The 15,774-nt window shown below is 41.9% G+C and overlaps 1 protein-coding gene across 2 annotated transcripts in view; it reads left to right on the top strand.

Moving 5' to 3' along the window:
- The window catches only part of ephb2b (eph receptor B2b), a 119,137-nt gene that overhangs the window by 93,841 nt on the left and 9,522 nt on the right, over positions 1-15,774 (top strand). Inside the window, exons 6-13 of one of the 2 annotated variants that reach the window (XM_080025658.1) lie at positions 3,953-4,077; positions 5,351-5,513; positions 7,539-7,647; positions 9,089-9,153; positions 10,823-10,945; positions 11,124-11,371; positions 14,925-15,140; positions 15,338-15,487. In XM_080025658.1, the coding sequence (XP_079881784.1) occupies positions 3,953-4,077; positions 5,351-5,513; positions 7,539-7,647; positions 9,089-9,153; positions 10,823-10,945; positions 11,124-11,371; positions 14,925-15,140; positions 15,338-15,487 (1,199 nt within the window). The remainder of the gene's footprint in view (positions 1-3,952; positions 4,078-5,350; positions 5,514-7,538; positions 7,648-9,088; positions 9,154-10,822; positions 10,946-11,123; positions 11,372-14,924; positions 15,141-15,337; positions 15,488-15,774) is intronic. The other variant, XM_080025659.1, reaches the window with a different exon arrangement.

The following is a 15,774-nucleotide window of genomic DNA, read 5'->3' on the forward strand; positions in this document are numbered from 1 at the left end:
CAGGAAGCAGAAAGCCACTGTTTTGATTGCTGTGATTTTTTTCCAAGCACGAATCGATGTAACCGTTACCGTGGGTGTCTTTAGAGCCCCTGGAGCAACTTAAGACCCTCCACTGCTGGTGGTCACATGGGCTCAGCCATGACTCAGCTCCCTCTGCTGCTGCCATCCATCCACAATGGTCTCACTTCACCAGCCTTGCTTAATGAAGATGCCCATCATGTTCCTAACAGCACTTAGTAATGGGGCTTATCGGTAGAAGTCCAGGTTTCCCAAACAAGGAAATGGGTCAAAGACAGAGTGGAAAAGCCCACCGAAAGAGTGTTGTATAATGAAAGATAAGAGAGGCATAAATGAATGGGTTGGATGAAAGCCTCACTCCTGCATGGGTGTGTTAGCAGAAGCATGTCCCATTAAATCGGCTTGGATTCAAATGAGTGGGAATATCCCCTTTAAACTCCATCTTTAATTGATTAGGGAAGTCACTAGGTGTTCAAACCTAATGCTCACACATCTATTAGAGCTGTTGAGCAAAACAGAGCCTTTGTACTCAATGTGTGGTTGGGCCAAGGCCAGAGCGTCATGCTAGAATAGACTCATCTTCAGTTCTTTCATATCAGATCCCAGGCTAAGTAATGATGTGGGGCCTGAAACCTAATTCTTTGACAACAGCTGTGGCCTCCCATCCTCTCACAATTAAGCAAGGCGATACACAACCTTGAGAGTTTCAGGCTCGAGTATATTTACGCTTTATTGACACTGATTAACTTTGAGGTATTCGCTGCCATGGATGTATTCAATATTTTTTTTAAATTGAACAAAGTCTGTCCATAATTTAACTGGTGTCAAACATACATTTCCACATTTGGCGAACAGGGAAGATTAAACACACTGTATGTAACATTAATAACCAGTGATGCATTTCAAGGTACGTTTTGGTCATGACAAATGTTTCTGAGATTAAGATATTTGATCTGCTGTGTCTGCTCTCTCACTCCATTGTGGTCTATGGGAAAGTCACAAAACTCGCCCCGTTGGAGACATATTCATCAAGGCCATTTATCTTTCCAATTCAGCCATCTAATGTAATAATATAAACGTACAATTCCTGTCTTTCTCATTATGACCGCTTCATTAGTTTTAAGAACATGAACAGATCATGCATTGAGAAAACCTAGAAATAAAGCCTCACGTGAAAGTGGAGCTCACCCACATTGAAGAAATTGATCTGACTTGACAGAATTTGTGATGAGTTGGCTTCCAGTACGCAAATGACTGGGAAACGTTGTTTCTAATTTCTAATCACCTTTAATGGAGTGCAATCCACACCATTTAAACATAATTATTGCAACAACAAAGAAAATGGCTTGAAACAACTAAAACATGTGTTTAGTGGCATAGCTCTGTGAATGATGTTGACACAATGAAAAACCAAGTATTTACTCAACCCTTTAAATTACAGATTAAGTTGGGGGGGAAACATTCTAAGTACACTCAAAGGGTTGGAGTACAATGGAGACTTGTAGATTTGGAGTACATAAATTAAATGTACGAAAATGGTTTTCATATGTGGATCATTGCTGTAGGCCTTAGTGCAGTGAAACGTTCACTTGGCATACCACCACATTCCACAGTCAATTGGTGGAATGTCAGCTTAGCTTGAAATGCTTGTACTGAATTGACTCGAAATACACAACGCAGCTGGATTGCTATTTCCTCTACAAGCCCAAGGTTTCAACACGTTGTGTTTTCCGACACAGCGATGTCCTCAAAAGTTTTGTCTCCCTTTAATTAAATCTCACTTTGTGTTTCTGTTACACCAAGCCCTTATCGGTTTGCTGAGCTCAGACATGGCGACGGCCACCCCACTGTCTGGAAGTTGTCCCTTAGCAGAAGAAAACCACAGTGTTCTCCTCCAACAGCTTTTCATGTTGGCATGTGTCCATCCTTTGTACATGAATACATGAGCTGCCTTTGTTTCTCTGGGCCTGTATCAGGTTACTAGGCATGGCTGTGCCGTGTGTTTAATGGAAATGCTATGCAGGAAAGGACCATGTGGCAGTCTTGAATATATATGAACATCCGTAATGGGATACTCGTGAGTTCCCCTAAGAGTAACTGTTTGCCTTATTAGGCTGTCGTCTTGTGACTGCAAACAAACTATAGCGAGTACAGTGAGATGGGAGAGATCTCCTGTCCTTACTGGATACTGTATACATTATTGTACCTCTGCCTCCAGGAAAGGGGCATGATGTATGTACAGTAGTGCGTTGCAGAGTCACAGGCCATCGTGGTGTAAGTGCTCTGCGGAGATGAAATACTCAACATCTATTTATTATCTGCCGGTAGCGGCACATGAGGACGTACTCAGTCCCCCCTTACCCTCACTGTTTATATGAGATCATAATGTGTTGCCGTGGATGGATGCTTCTGGATGGGACATAGGTCTTGCGAGGCAGGGCTGATTAGCTGATGAGAATGAGTAAGGGTATAAAAGGGATTTTTTTTTGTATCATTGCCACTGATTCCCTGTGGTGGCTTACACACTATATTTCATTCCCCTGCTTTTGGACAGTTGTTACAAGAATATGAACAGAGTAAAACAATAGAATTTTAGATTATAGAGGCATGTCGGTCGTAGTTTCCCCCATCAGTGGATTTTCCGTAGAGAACGCGTGCCGGCAGAAAAAACGTGTTTCTTTATTGCCAGGACTCAGGGGAGCCACTGTGCTGCTGGCTGAGGGCTGTGTGTGTGTGTGTGTGTGTGTGTGTGTGTGTGTGTGTGTGTGTGTGTGTGTGCAGCATGGGCCTGTAGGGGATGAGTGTGGGGGTTTGGTGTCCATAAATCTAGCCCGGCACTCCTCCCTCTCCGTCTCCCCAACAACCCACCCTACCCTTTCACACAAGCGGAGAGGCACAGACGTAGAGGCCCGTAGGCTTTGCCAGGCGTCCCAGACAGAGCTTTTTATCTTCAGCTTCTCTTAGCTTTTACTCTGACCCATGGCAACCTGAACTAATCCTAATGGTTGTTGGAGGACATGAGGTGATCACGCCCCCCTGACCTTGTGGTTGTGCTAAGACAAATGTACAAAATGTAATGTCACAGGGCTATCCAAGTATATAATAGGCCACAAGTGATGTTACACAAGTCATTTAGTCCACCACTGAGTCCTAAAATGATTTAACTCGGTCCAGTTTTGACATACAAGATAGAAGATAAAATAAAGGTTTTAGAACAGAGATCGGGATATAATTTCACTAAATAATATTCAAGATTATTTGCAAAAGAGAAAAAAAAGGTAATGTTTTGTACTGAATAGTTTGAAGTCACAGTAATATTATTAAACATCATTAATCATTCCACCCGGGAATATAAATGCTTTGATGAAAATTGTTGGCATTAATTAAAAGGACATGCAATCTCAAGGACTCACCTACAAGGAAATATGCATAAACAACCACACATAAGGGAAATGTGGAAGACAAACATACCGCTGCACAAAGGGATGTAGTTGCGTATCTCAACTGTGACTTGTTAATTGTTGTTTAGTTTTTTGTGGCCAACAAAACGGGGTTACTGCATGTGAAACATGGTGGTTTGTTGATTTTAACAATTGTTTATTTGGAGCAGGTGGTTTCTTGTAAGCAGTGAAACAAGCACACATTAATAACATGGAAATCACAGTTGATACTGGGAAGTCCCATGAGGCTGCATATGTGGTTTAGCCGGTGTTGTAACTTGTCAACCTGCAATGCAATGCCAAGCCGCGAGACTCTCTAAAAGCAGACTGCAGTATATAACAAAGAGTTTATGGCATGACGTAATACACCTTTGCGGAACCTGGTGTTTGGCTGTGAGATTAAATATGCTGTAAAATACAGAGTGGATGTTCTATACTCCATTATGGTGATTGATTTGCCTCATCCTTAACATGCCGTCTCTTTCTCCTTACAGCTCCATCTACAGTGTCCATAATGCACCAGGTCAGTCGTACAGTGGACAGTATCACCCTCTCCTGGTCCCAGCCCGACCAGCCTAACGGAGTCATCCTGGACTACGAGCTACAGTACTATGAAAAGGTATCAGTGATGCAGCAACAGCTCCCTCCTCCTAGGCCCACACTGATCGCTGTCAACACAAGTTCCACAATGCCTTTCTCCTTCCTATCCAACCACATAAATGAAACACTTATGGCCAAAAACCAACTCTTTTGTTTACTTGTGCATTTGTATTCAGGATATCTCTTCATGCTTGTTTGCATAACAGCACGTAAGGAAGCATGTAGACAGAGCTTCTGAACATTGCTTGGAACTTCTGCTCGCTCCCTTCCAATTACAATCACGGTCAGTCACTGGGAAAGGAAAACCACGCTCAGCTCCGCAGTAGGGCCGTCGGGGATTGATGCACAGAGACTTGTGGTTGCAACAATGGAGCGCTGACTGCAGTAAAAATAGTATTCAAGGGGCAAGCTCCACTGAATCTGCATACTTTCTCACAAGAAACACTCGCAGTCGCAAAATGTGCCATCGATTCAAGCACAGCGATCACTGAAGTGCACACAGTCGTTCACAGACACAGACACACAGCATTGGTAGGGGCTTTCGTCAACGCTACGAGCCGTTCCATTTTGGGGGTATAATTCCCTTCTCTGAGAGAGCTGTCAAAACAATTGTCCTGGCCCCTGCTGTTGCTCAGAAGTGTGTGTAAAAGGGAGCTGCTTTGAAGAGTCGCAGTCTCTCTCTGCTCTCAGACCTGTCAGGGCTCTGGAGAGTTAGGCGCTGAAGTACAGCTCTGATAATCAGGTGACACCATCCAGAAAGAAGGCCATCTGACCTGAAACTGCCACAAAAATACCTTCTTGAGTACAGCTGCTAGATTTCTGCCTTTTTCAGTTTTACCAGACACATGACTTGTATGGTAGTTGTATTATGGTTACTGTGGATGTTTGTCAAGCATATGTAGAGATGGAAATGACTTATTTTACTGCTGCAGATTTTTCAGTTACAGTGCACTATTTTAAAGAAAAGAAGACTTCAGCATAAGATGTCATCTTTAGATGCTGTGGTGTAAATTAACAATACAATTCAGTCATATATTGTTGTTTATTATCCATCAACAATAATCTCATTAAAATAGATAAATTATACTCCAAACTTTTGTTAACTTCATTCTTTTGAGCCCTTAAAATGTCTGATACTGATGCATAATTTTTTTCTCCTGGGCCTTATGTCTTAACCTAGTATGTCATCTGTTCACGTGGCATTACATACAGTATTTGTCAGCCATTTTGCAATTGGACTGTGATTATTCAATGTGAAAAAATTAAACATATTTTTCCCTTCCAATTCCTAGGACCAATCAGAATACAACTCGACCACCATCAGGAGCCAGACCAACACGGTGGTCATCCGTGGCCTGAAGTCAGGAAGCATCTACGTGTTCCAGGTCCGGGCGCGCACTGTAGCTGGCTTTGGACGCTACAGTGGCAAACTGTACTTCCAGACCATGACGGAGGGTGAGAATTCTGCCAATGTCCACCAAAGCACGCAGAGCTGTCATCACCTCCCCATGCGACACACCATGTAGTACAGTACGGATACAGACAGCTGCGGGAATGAAAGGGAATCATGTTGGGAAGTAAACAGTAAAAAAAAACAGAAGAGAGGAGCTTGAAATTGTTTTCTCATATGCATCATGCCCTTTTCAGTTTTAGTTAACACACACAGACATATTGCCGCATTTACGCTTTATTTCCTCCAAATGTCGTTCAATCGTAACAACATATCTTTTTGCTAAAGATAGCTTTTTTGCCATTTACAACCATAAGCCTTTAAGTGAAGGATGAGGGCAAAGTTGTCTTATCTTTGTACTATACGACACGACTGGTAGAAGAAGGGAACATTCTGTAAACATCAGTCATGTAGGTTGATGTTGGAGCCAAGGTCTGGGTTTTCCCCTCTGAACATCTCATTTCCTCCAGCCTGCTGTGCCCAGGGCCATCATTAGCCTTAACTCTCATACGAACGTCCTTGATGCCGCCACACGCACTAAATATATATGGAAACCGAGGTATAGAGAAATCTGAGGATATATGAAGCTCATCGTTTTCAAGTTTTGACTGAAAATATTTAACTTTTTTATTTTTTTTAAGTAAAGTAGATCAGTTCAAAGGGATTCTCGCCTTGATTTTATGTCCCAAGGCTCCCAAATAAATGTGTTTTATGCTGCAAGAACACGATGATTACAGTAGTTTAAAGTAAACAATGTGCTTTTGGGAACAGCTCCAAAAACACAATAGAAAGGGAAACAGATAGAAGAAAGGGAAAATCGGTCACTATTAGAAATAATCTTTTTTTATATAAACCTTGTATTTCTAAATTGTTCAAAGTGATTTGATAGTCAATATAAATACTGATAAATTCATATTTCCTTTGAAATATTATGCCATTTCCTCAAAGTACATGCCTGCTGCACTAGTAAACATGTACTAAACCACAAGTCCTCAACAGTGTGCCATCAAGGCCCAATAGTCTTCTGATCTCGTAAAGAGTTACCTCTCCCTGGAGTAGCACTTCACTTCACTCCCCCTTTTTAGTATTTATATGCTATACAAACATGCCATAAACGGTTAGTACACACTAGACACTATAATGTAGTTGCTAGCCGATATAAGTGTTTGTTAATGTATTTTTCATCACCTTTAACTCCACGTCTGGGCACTACAGTATTCATCTAAAAGCTGTTTTATTGTATATGCATCAGCCACCAAAGTGGACTTTATATTATTATTATAATAAATGTATAATCTATTTTATAGTTGTCACATGATATATCATTTTATTAATTGTTTCTTTTAAAAAGGTATGACTTCAGTCGAAAAACTCTTTGAAGAATGTCTGTTCATTTATTTTCATGCATTGACCCCTTCATGTAATTCATGCATGAGGGGGGGCAAATGCTCCTACAGGGCTTATAAAATTAAATTTGGGGGGGAGCGGGGGTTAAAAGTAAAGTGATACCAACATGGGTTTTACCATGTTGAATACAATATGGGTATGCCCTCCAGTAGCACATAACACCACAGGGAACTCACTATCCCGTGTAAATAGCTGGCTGAAAGTGGAGAAGTTGTGTGTGTCATTTGCAGTGCTCAAGAGAAGGGCCCTGGCTCTTGCCTCTGTGTGCCCATTCAGTAGCTGGGTCCCCGCTCTTGGCTTCCCTCATCAGTCTGGGTCTCTCCCAAACACGCTCTCTCTCTCTGCTGACTTCACACGCTTTTCTGCCAGGTGATTTGTCCACCGTATCCGTGGCATCTGAGCACGTTTCGACGTGCTTTGGAGAATGTTCCATGCAGCCCGTCAAGATGCCAAGATGCTCGTTGGTTCACCCAGCCGTATGTCTGTCTGTCACCCATTGCTCCCTCCATATGCAGTGGCTCAGATGCTTACCCATATGTTTCATCTTGTGACTGTGTGTGTGTGTGTGTGTGTGTGTGTGCATGGGGCCACTATGTTTATGTATGTGATCTTTCTTTCTTTAGATGAATACAACACAAGTATTAAGGAGAAGCTACCTCTCATCATTGGCTCGGCAGCTGCTGGCTTGGTCTTCCTCATCGCTGTGGTCGTCATCATCATCGTGTGTAATAGGTGAGTCAGTCCTGAGCCAGTTTTTATTTTTGTTTGTGAGCCCCTGGCTGATGAAATACATTAATAAGTTGCTCTGCTTATATTCAGGACGGTTGCCTGAAGTATATTGGCACTATTGCATTCTGGTCGTTCATGTCTTCTTAAAATTATTCTTGGAACTGTGTGTACAGACAGAACAACAAAAAACAGAGTAAATGAACAGTACACGTACTTGGCAAATACAGTTTCTTCTGATTCTGATTAATACTGCAACTGTGAGCTGTGGGGAACAAAAAAAAACCCAACTAAAAACATCTGGCTTCAAAGATATACATTTTTAATAAATTCCAGTCCTTCAGAAGCATGAATAATATTTTTCTGCTGCTTTTTAAGTCAACACTGCTAACATAAAAGTTCTGCAGGTGCTCCTGCTCTATGGGGCTCAAATGTTTGTAACTCTGCCAAGGTTATACAGATTTCGGTTCCCACCGGGGCCACACATATTAGAAATGTAGCTTTGCTCCCGTACAGTATTTTGATCACAGAATAATGTACAAGAGGAATTTATGAGTATGTATTATGCTAGTAGATTATCCCCGGTATTTATTTTTCTTGGATGGTAGGCAGACTATTTTGCATTCAGTAGTACGCCCCCATATGTGATTATATAGGCTGTGCACTGCATGGTGGGACAGTGCGGGAACATGGCCAGCACAAAATGAAAGAGTGTGTGATTGAGGGTTTTAGGAACTGTCGGACGGTTGAAGAAAAATGAAAAAAGCTTCTGATGCAGTGTGATGGAGATATCACAGAACCGTATTTTCATATATCTTTGTCAAGATGTCTTGACAGTTAAAACTGCAGCAGAAAATTGTAATAAAACCGAAAAAAAACACAGTGTGTTGAAGCTAGTGTTCTCATCTTAAAAAGATGGAATGTGTAAGAACAAAACAATTTTTCTCAAAAATGATTACATTTGCCATGCTGTACATATCAGAACTCTTAGTCATACCCTCACTTTTGTCTCATTCATCGGCCGTCTCTCCTGTGATTTTATCAAACTATCCCACAATGCATCACAAGACCCCTGTTTTTTTGGAATATTTAAGTGTTTTCCATGTGTATGTATGAAGAATATAAACTAAACTAAACTACATTTGTGATATTCACCCATAACAATTTACATAGCTCCACAACTGAACTGAACTGGAAAGCAAAATAAACATGTTTTTTTTTGTTATTGCTTGTCTATAGAGTTGGCCACCTTTTTTCCTGTTCTGCAGTCAGAATGGCAAACAATTTTCTTGTCTACAAAGGCCTGGCTCTCTGTGTTGTGTGATCTTAGTTGGTGTATCTTTACTGCAGGTAGACCTGGGAGGGGGTGTTTGATTTGAGTACATGCCCCTCCCTACTGCCTCTCTTGGAACCGGAGCTAGAGTTTCTTTGTCTTTTTCCCCAGGAGGCGTGGCTTTGACCGGGCTGATTCAGAATACACAGACAAGCTGCAGCACTACACCAGCGGCCACAGTGAGTAAACCACCGCCCCACTCTGGTTCTTCCTCCTCCCCCGGCACCATGCACACACCTGTCTCCATGACTACCATCTCACACAGTCATATCCATGGCTTTCATTCAGCCAGCTTCTTCTGCCTCACACACCTGTCTCCATGGCTACCACCTTGCATGCTGGTGTCCTTGGCTACGGCCCAGCACTGTGCCGTTACATTTTGCCCGTCCCCCCCACTCACTAGTAATCCTCCCTGTTGTTTGACTCTGCTCACTCGGAACCCTGATTTACCCTCATCAAAACCAAATGTCCAAAGTGTGTGTTCTATGCATCATCACATTTCATAGTAAAACCAAATCCATTGTTGTGGAAATAGGTCAGTCTGCAATCGCGTTAAACGCCATTAGCATGCCAATGCCACGTAAGTCATTTGCCATTGTCAAGACATTTCAAAAGACTTGGTGAATGAATGCAATTTCTCAATGACTTCCTCTCTCCATACAGTACGGTGTAGCGTTAATCTTACAATAATGCAGGAATAAATCTGGAGGATAGAGCTGAGAAGTCATTTCAGCATGGCTCCGTCTAAGATATTAGAATTAATCCATCTTTTTCCTCCATGATCGGAAAAAAAATACAGCTCTTTTTTTCGAGCTTGAGCTCACCACTCCATTTTAATTTGATTGTGTAATTACCATCCTTTTGAAATTAATTCCACTCTATAGGTAATAGCTTTCTCAATATAATCCGATCATGCTGTGCAGTAAAAAAAGGTCTAGTTTGTGATCCAGTGAAAAGTGTGCCAGTTAGAGGCTGGGTATTTCACAGCTATTAACAGCAGAGGCCAAAGTGTCCTGTGTGAGTCCTGTCCTCACACCAGACACAGCTCAGGCTTCTGCCCTTGTTTTTCGGCGGTCTTGCCATCATAGGAGGGTGGTGTGTTAAACAGGGCCTCGGCTTGGGAAGAGATTGTAGGGTATTAGGAATGTGGGGGGTGCAGGGGGGGGGAAGCCTGGTCAGATCCTCTCCATCTGTTCATTTCTGCAGCACGTTTCTTCAGTGCAGTGTGCCAGGTTAGGAGGCAGTGTGCAATGCATACTCCTCTTCCTCTGCAGCCACCCAGGCATTAGTTCAGTATCCATTCAAATAGCCTCAGGCCTGATGTGGAGGTGAGAGTCGAATAATCCGATTTAAAACTCGGGACACTTAAGTCCCTGAACACTTAAAGGCCACCTTAAGCCAATTTACCTGGCATCGGGGCTTAGGAGAGCCAATTTATTTCTCTGGAGTGGAGCTGAGCGATGCTGATATTGGGCCCAGGTTTCTCTCCTGAGTGTTAATGGCCCTATGACTCACAGAAGAAGATGTATATACAGTATATATTGTATATGTATGAGCCTGCCTTATCACAACTAAGAAGACTGGAAGTATCATGTCCTTGCTGGTTGAATAGCTTCACACAGCATCCATCAGGCACCTGTCATGATCGCCATTTGTAACTACCCTACTCAATCTTCCGACCTTCATCGCCTGAATGTCATTCAAGAAATCATGTAATTGCACAGCCAGTGTGAATGCAAAGTCAATTGATTATTAATGTCCGTAAATGCATTTGACTGTCAAGCCCACGGCGGTGTAAGCATGACCATAAGAATAAAATATTATAGCGGCTCTTTCCTTTTTTCCAAGTGACTCCAGGAATGAAGATTTACATTGATCCGTTCACATATGAGGACCCCAACGAGGCTGTGAGGGAGTTTGCCAAGGAGATTGATATATCCTGTGTGAAGATTGAACAGGTCATTGGTGCAGGTAATGGAAAAATATGACTGAAACGTGCATGGAATACAACACTGTAAAAAAAAGCCTTCTTTTTTTGTAGTTGATTTTAAGTACAAATAGATGCATAACAGATGTATATTTTTACTTGCTCATTTCATTGTTGAGTTTAATAGAGCCATTGCCTTTTCTCTATGTGAACTCTTCACAGGAGAGTTTGGAGAGGTGTGCAGCGGTAACCTAAAGCTCCCAGGTAAAAGGGAGATGTTTGTGGCCATAAAAACACTGAAGTCGGGCTACACAGAAAAGCAAAGGAGGGACTTCCTCAGTGAAGCCAGCATCATGGGCCAGTTTGACCACCCCAACGTCATTCGCCTGGAGGGCGTGAACACTAAGAGCAGTCCTGTCATGATCGTCACCGAATTCATGGAGAATGGATCTCTAGACTCCTTCCTCAGAGTAAGCAAATATCATTTTCTACTGTTTTGTGTTTCCCCCTAAAACACAACTATTGGAAGGAACTATCTTATTGAGTTTGAAAATAATTTCTTAAAATCTTATTATGGCCTGATTTTTTGCCCTGTATTAAATTCATACTATAGGATCTCATACTATGAATAAATGAAACGGCTCTCATTTCTAAATCAGATGGTCAGTAAAACTTCCAACTTGATCAGTGTTCTGTCGCAAAACCCAACATTTTGGCTCACATTTATTAAGACTTTGCATTATGGTATATTTTAATCAATAATATTGGAATATAATCAGAAATCAGAATAATTGGTTTTGTTCAAAGTTGCATAGTTGGCCATATGGTGATTATAACAAACTGCTGGTGAATCACATCTGCTACTATCTATCTACTAGGCTACTGAACTCTCCAATGGAGCTACTAAAGCTAGCGTCAGCTTCACAGACTGACAGGTGGAGCTGCTTCAATGCTTTGAACCTTAGATGTCTCAATTCAGCGCTTTTGTTGTGATAAGCTAAAAAATATGATTTGATGATCTTCAAGTTTTTTGACAACTCTGTCTCTCAGTGTCTTTTAAATACAACCCCTGCCGAGCTATCAGCTAGCTACCTGTCAGAAACTGACGAGAGGCAATCACCAGCAGAGATTTTCTTTGTTGTTGCTTCGCTAACACATAATTAATATTAATCAACCACAGTTAAGTACATTTACAGCTGCTAGTTTGTCATTACATTACATTCGGTGACAGCTGTTAGTTTTAACTTTCACCTCCTATGTATTGTTAGGTATGTTCAAATATTGTTGAAAATGCATATTTGAATGTAAAAAATATGGATCCTTTTTTTGGTTCTATGCAATCACGCTTCCCTATTCACTCATAAAATATATGTTTACCACAAGTATAGTTTTTGAATACTTTTCTCTATATATTTTATGTTGACTGTAAAATGTATCAATGGACCCTAGAATAACAGACTCTTGCTAGTAAGAGTCCAGGACTTTTTTTTCTCTTTTTTTTGTTGCTTTGCATACAGCACACTGCTGATTATGCAGTAATACATACAAATGCATACCGTAGGAAATCACACACTGGTTTTTCCCCAAACTCCCTGACAGGAAATACGTATGTAGTGCCCACAAGTTCACAGAATTTTTTAATTAATACAATAACCAGAGGAGAATATTACAGCGAAGCGGCCATGATCCCACATTTACTACCCACATAAATAATTCAAATACGTTGAAAGAGTTAAAATGAGATGTCAGATGTTTAAAAATGAAGCTGGCTCTGAGAGGAGATTGCTACAGCTCTTTACCATCTGTCTTGCGATGTTAGTGATATAAAACCATATCTGACCTTCTAATGCTTTCATCCACCCCTAATTGCTCTCTTTGCATTTTGGGAATGAGCGAAAAACGTCCCCCTAATAATGGAAATAGCGGATTTATTATCTTTGCCTGGAAAAAAAAATATATTTTTAGTTTAACTTTAAATAATGTAATGGGAACTCTATTCATTGTGACATGGAGAGTGTTACTACAGTGGGAATGCCTTATTATAAATTGAGTTATGCCATGGCCTTCCTTTACTAAAAAAATACGCTTGTGTTCTGTGTTAAGCTCTCCAGCATTGTACAATGGGATGTTGTGTTGTGTGGTTGCATGTGAATAGAATACACATTAAATGATGTGTGCAATTAATAAGAACCATTGTATTTCATAGAAAGCACTCTCATTGAAGAATTGAACAGCATCATGTAATTGCCTGAAAACAGCCTCCGCCTCTATACGATTTCCTCCAGTTTAATACTCTGACAGTCAGTTGAAGGCTTATATACTACAAGCCTACATCAAAACCCTCCACAAGAAAGAACATTGTGGCTTCTGTCAGCACGCTGTTCAGAACCAGCCTTTATTTGCATTCTGCCTCCGACCTCTGAGACACAAAGCATCAGCTCTTTTTGGAATCTGATCCCGCGGTGAAGGGTGTTTGTGTATATGTCGATGTCTGCTAAACATATTTGACAGCACATTGTATTCAAAACAACAGGGAGCCTCTGCGGCACCTCACGGTGACAGTTTATGACAACATCTGCTGACAATGTCAAAGACTCTGAGCATGGTGTGTGTCCAAGGCGATTGGTGGGTGGCTGTTTAAAACGGTCACTGCAGTCTGCACTGACCTACCTGCTGAGGGATTGTCTTCCTACAGAGTAGAGAGAGAGAAACTGGGAGAATCGATTGATAACAGACAAAGTGCTATCTGAAAGTCAAGTGAATGAAAGTGTGTCTTTGATGTAAAAGACTATTTTTAGTTTAATACTCACCTTGACTCACACAGCCCCTTCACATTCCTGGTTATTTCTTCCCAGCCTTCCCTGACCCCTACAGACTTTGGAGGAATATTTTTCAATTAAAGTATATGCAAACACAACGCACAGATTAGGTGGCAAATGTGTAAAAATTCTGAGAGAGGGTTTCATGAATAATGCATGCTGCTTAATTGCTGTGGAACACGAGGATGAGCTGCTTGACGTGAGGAGAAAGCATGCGCTCAGCTAATGATGGGCAGAGTGTTTGAAGGAGAAATAGGCTATAGTGCAGCAGAGGCCATGCAATGACTGTTAATAATATCGCTGTGCTCCGGGGGGCACTGATCGCCCTGCCCCTCTCCATTCCCTCTCTTGGCCTTCCCATCTGTCCACACCCGTCCCAGAGCGCCCACTGCCTCAGTTCCTGTGGAATCTGGTCTTTCTCTGGCCGTTCGTCGTGGGTGGTGGTTGGGGAGAGAGTGCAGGTGTGCGCAGTTGGAGGCACAGCTGCACCACTGCTCCAGACGCTGCCCATGCATGGGGTAAAGCCCCTCACCAAAACTGTGGAAGGGGAACAGCTGTAGACAGCCCAAGCCAGACCCAGGCGGCTTATGCCTGTCCCCCCAGCCCCCTAGCTCTAGAGTCCAGTTGAGCCCAGCCGAGACCGCGTCGTTAGTTTCCTGCAGGGCCTCTCCTAGAGAAACTAATACTGCAAAGTAACATGTCTACTTTAGCCACATAAGGGGTTGGGTTACACCAGGACATGTCAGAATATTTTAATTTGACGGAAAGGACTAAAAGTGCGAGTCCCATGTGTTACCAATGACATATTTAGTTAAAATGTGGTGCGTGGATATTGAGTTCTCCAAAGAACATCACATTTAATATAATGGAGTCTTTTAGATAGTTTATCTTAAAGCCACTGTGTTGAGTTTTAAATGTGATTATAGAATATCTCAAATTTTGGTTTGTGTAAAAATCAGAAAATCCCCATCAAAATTGATTCAGTCCATGTCGTGTTACGCTCTATTGCTCAAAAAATTAATGCAGAACACTGACAAGTCCACTAGCCTTCTGTATCTTTGACTGATTTTAGAACATTAACATTTGTACTGTGAGCCTGACAATATCCACACATTTTCAGGCGACTCAGAATTTATAATAGCACCTGCTCTTTATGAAGCACTCCATGCAATAAGGTGTTGTAACACTTGTCTGTATTTCACAGCAAAACGATGGGCAGTTTACTGTGATCCAGCTGGTTGGTATGCTACGTGGCATCGCCTCGGGCATGAAATACCTGGCGGACATGAACTACGTGCACCGTGACCTCGCTGCCCGAAACATCTTGGTCAACAGCAACCTCGTGTGCAAGGTGTCAGACTTTGGTCTGTCGCGCTTCCTAGAGGATGATACATCAGACCCTACCTACACTAGTGCCCTGGTAAGATACCGTTCCCTTCTTCCTTGTCCAGTATTTAATGTACCATGCTTTACTCCCAGTGGTGTTATAGCCAGTTTGGATTACCGTCAGTTGTGTTGTTGCTGTGATCGGTGTCTCTGACCGGAGCCAGGACACTGTGATGGTCGGGTTTCGGTCTCACTTCACTCACTAAGGGGTTGTGCCCTTTGTGTTCGCAGGGAGGGAAGATTCCTATCCGATGGACTGCGCCCGAAGCTATCCAGTACAGGAAGTTCACCAATGCTAGTGATGTGTGGAGCTACGGCATCGTCATGTGGGAAGTCATGTCCTATGGAGAGAGGCCTTACTGGGACATGACCAATCAAGATGTACGTATTTGACTTGCCTATAGTTATTTTATTTTTTTAACTGCCTGTTGAGTCTTACGTACATTTCCCTCTTCAAACGAGACATAAGGTGCAGGTGATAAGGGTGCATTTTTTTTTACTTATAGATATCATCATGAAACTTTGCCAGTTGATATTGTATCTTAAAATATTTTTTTGTATTACAACTTTTTCCAGACATTTTTGAATATGTGTTCAAATTTGCTGATATTTAACTAAATATGCGAACATTTGCATCTCTTTAAAAAAAATCTCAAATCTAGATGTTG

The sequence above is a fragment of the Ammodytes marinus genome, assembly GCF_949987685.1.
Source record: "Ammodytes marinus genome assembly, chromosome: 4".
NCBI lineage: Eukaryota > Metazoa > Chordata > Actinopteri > Uranoscopiformes > Ammodytidae > Ammodytes > Ammodytes marinus.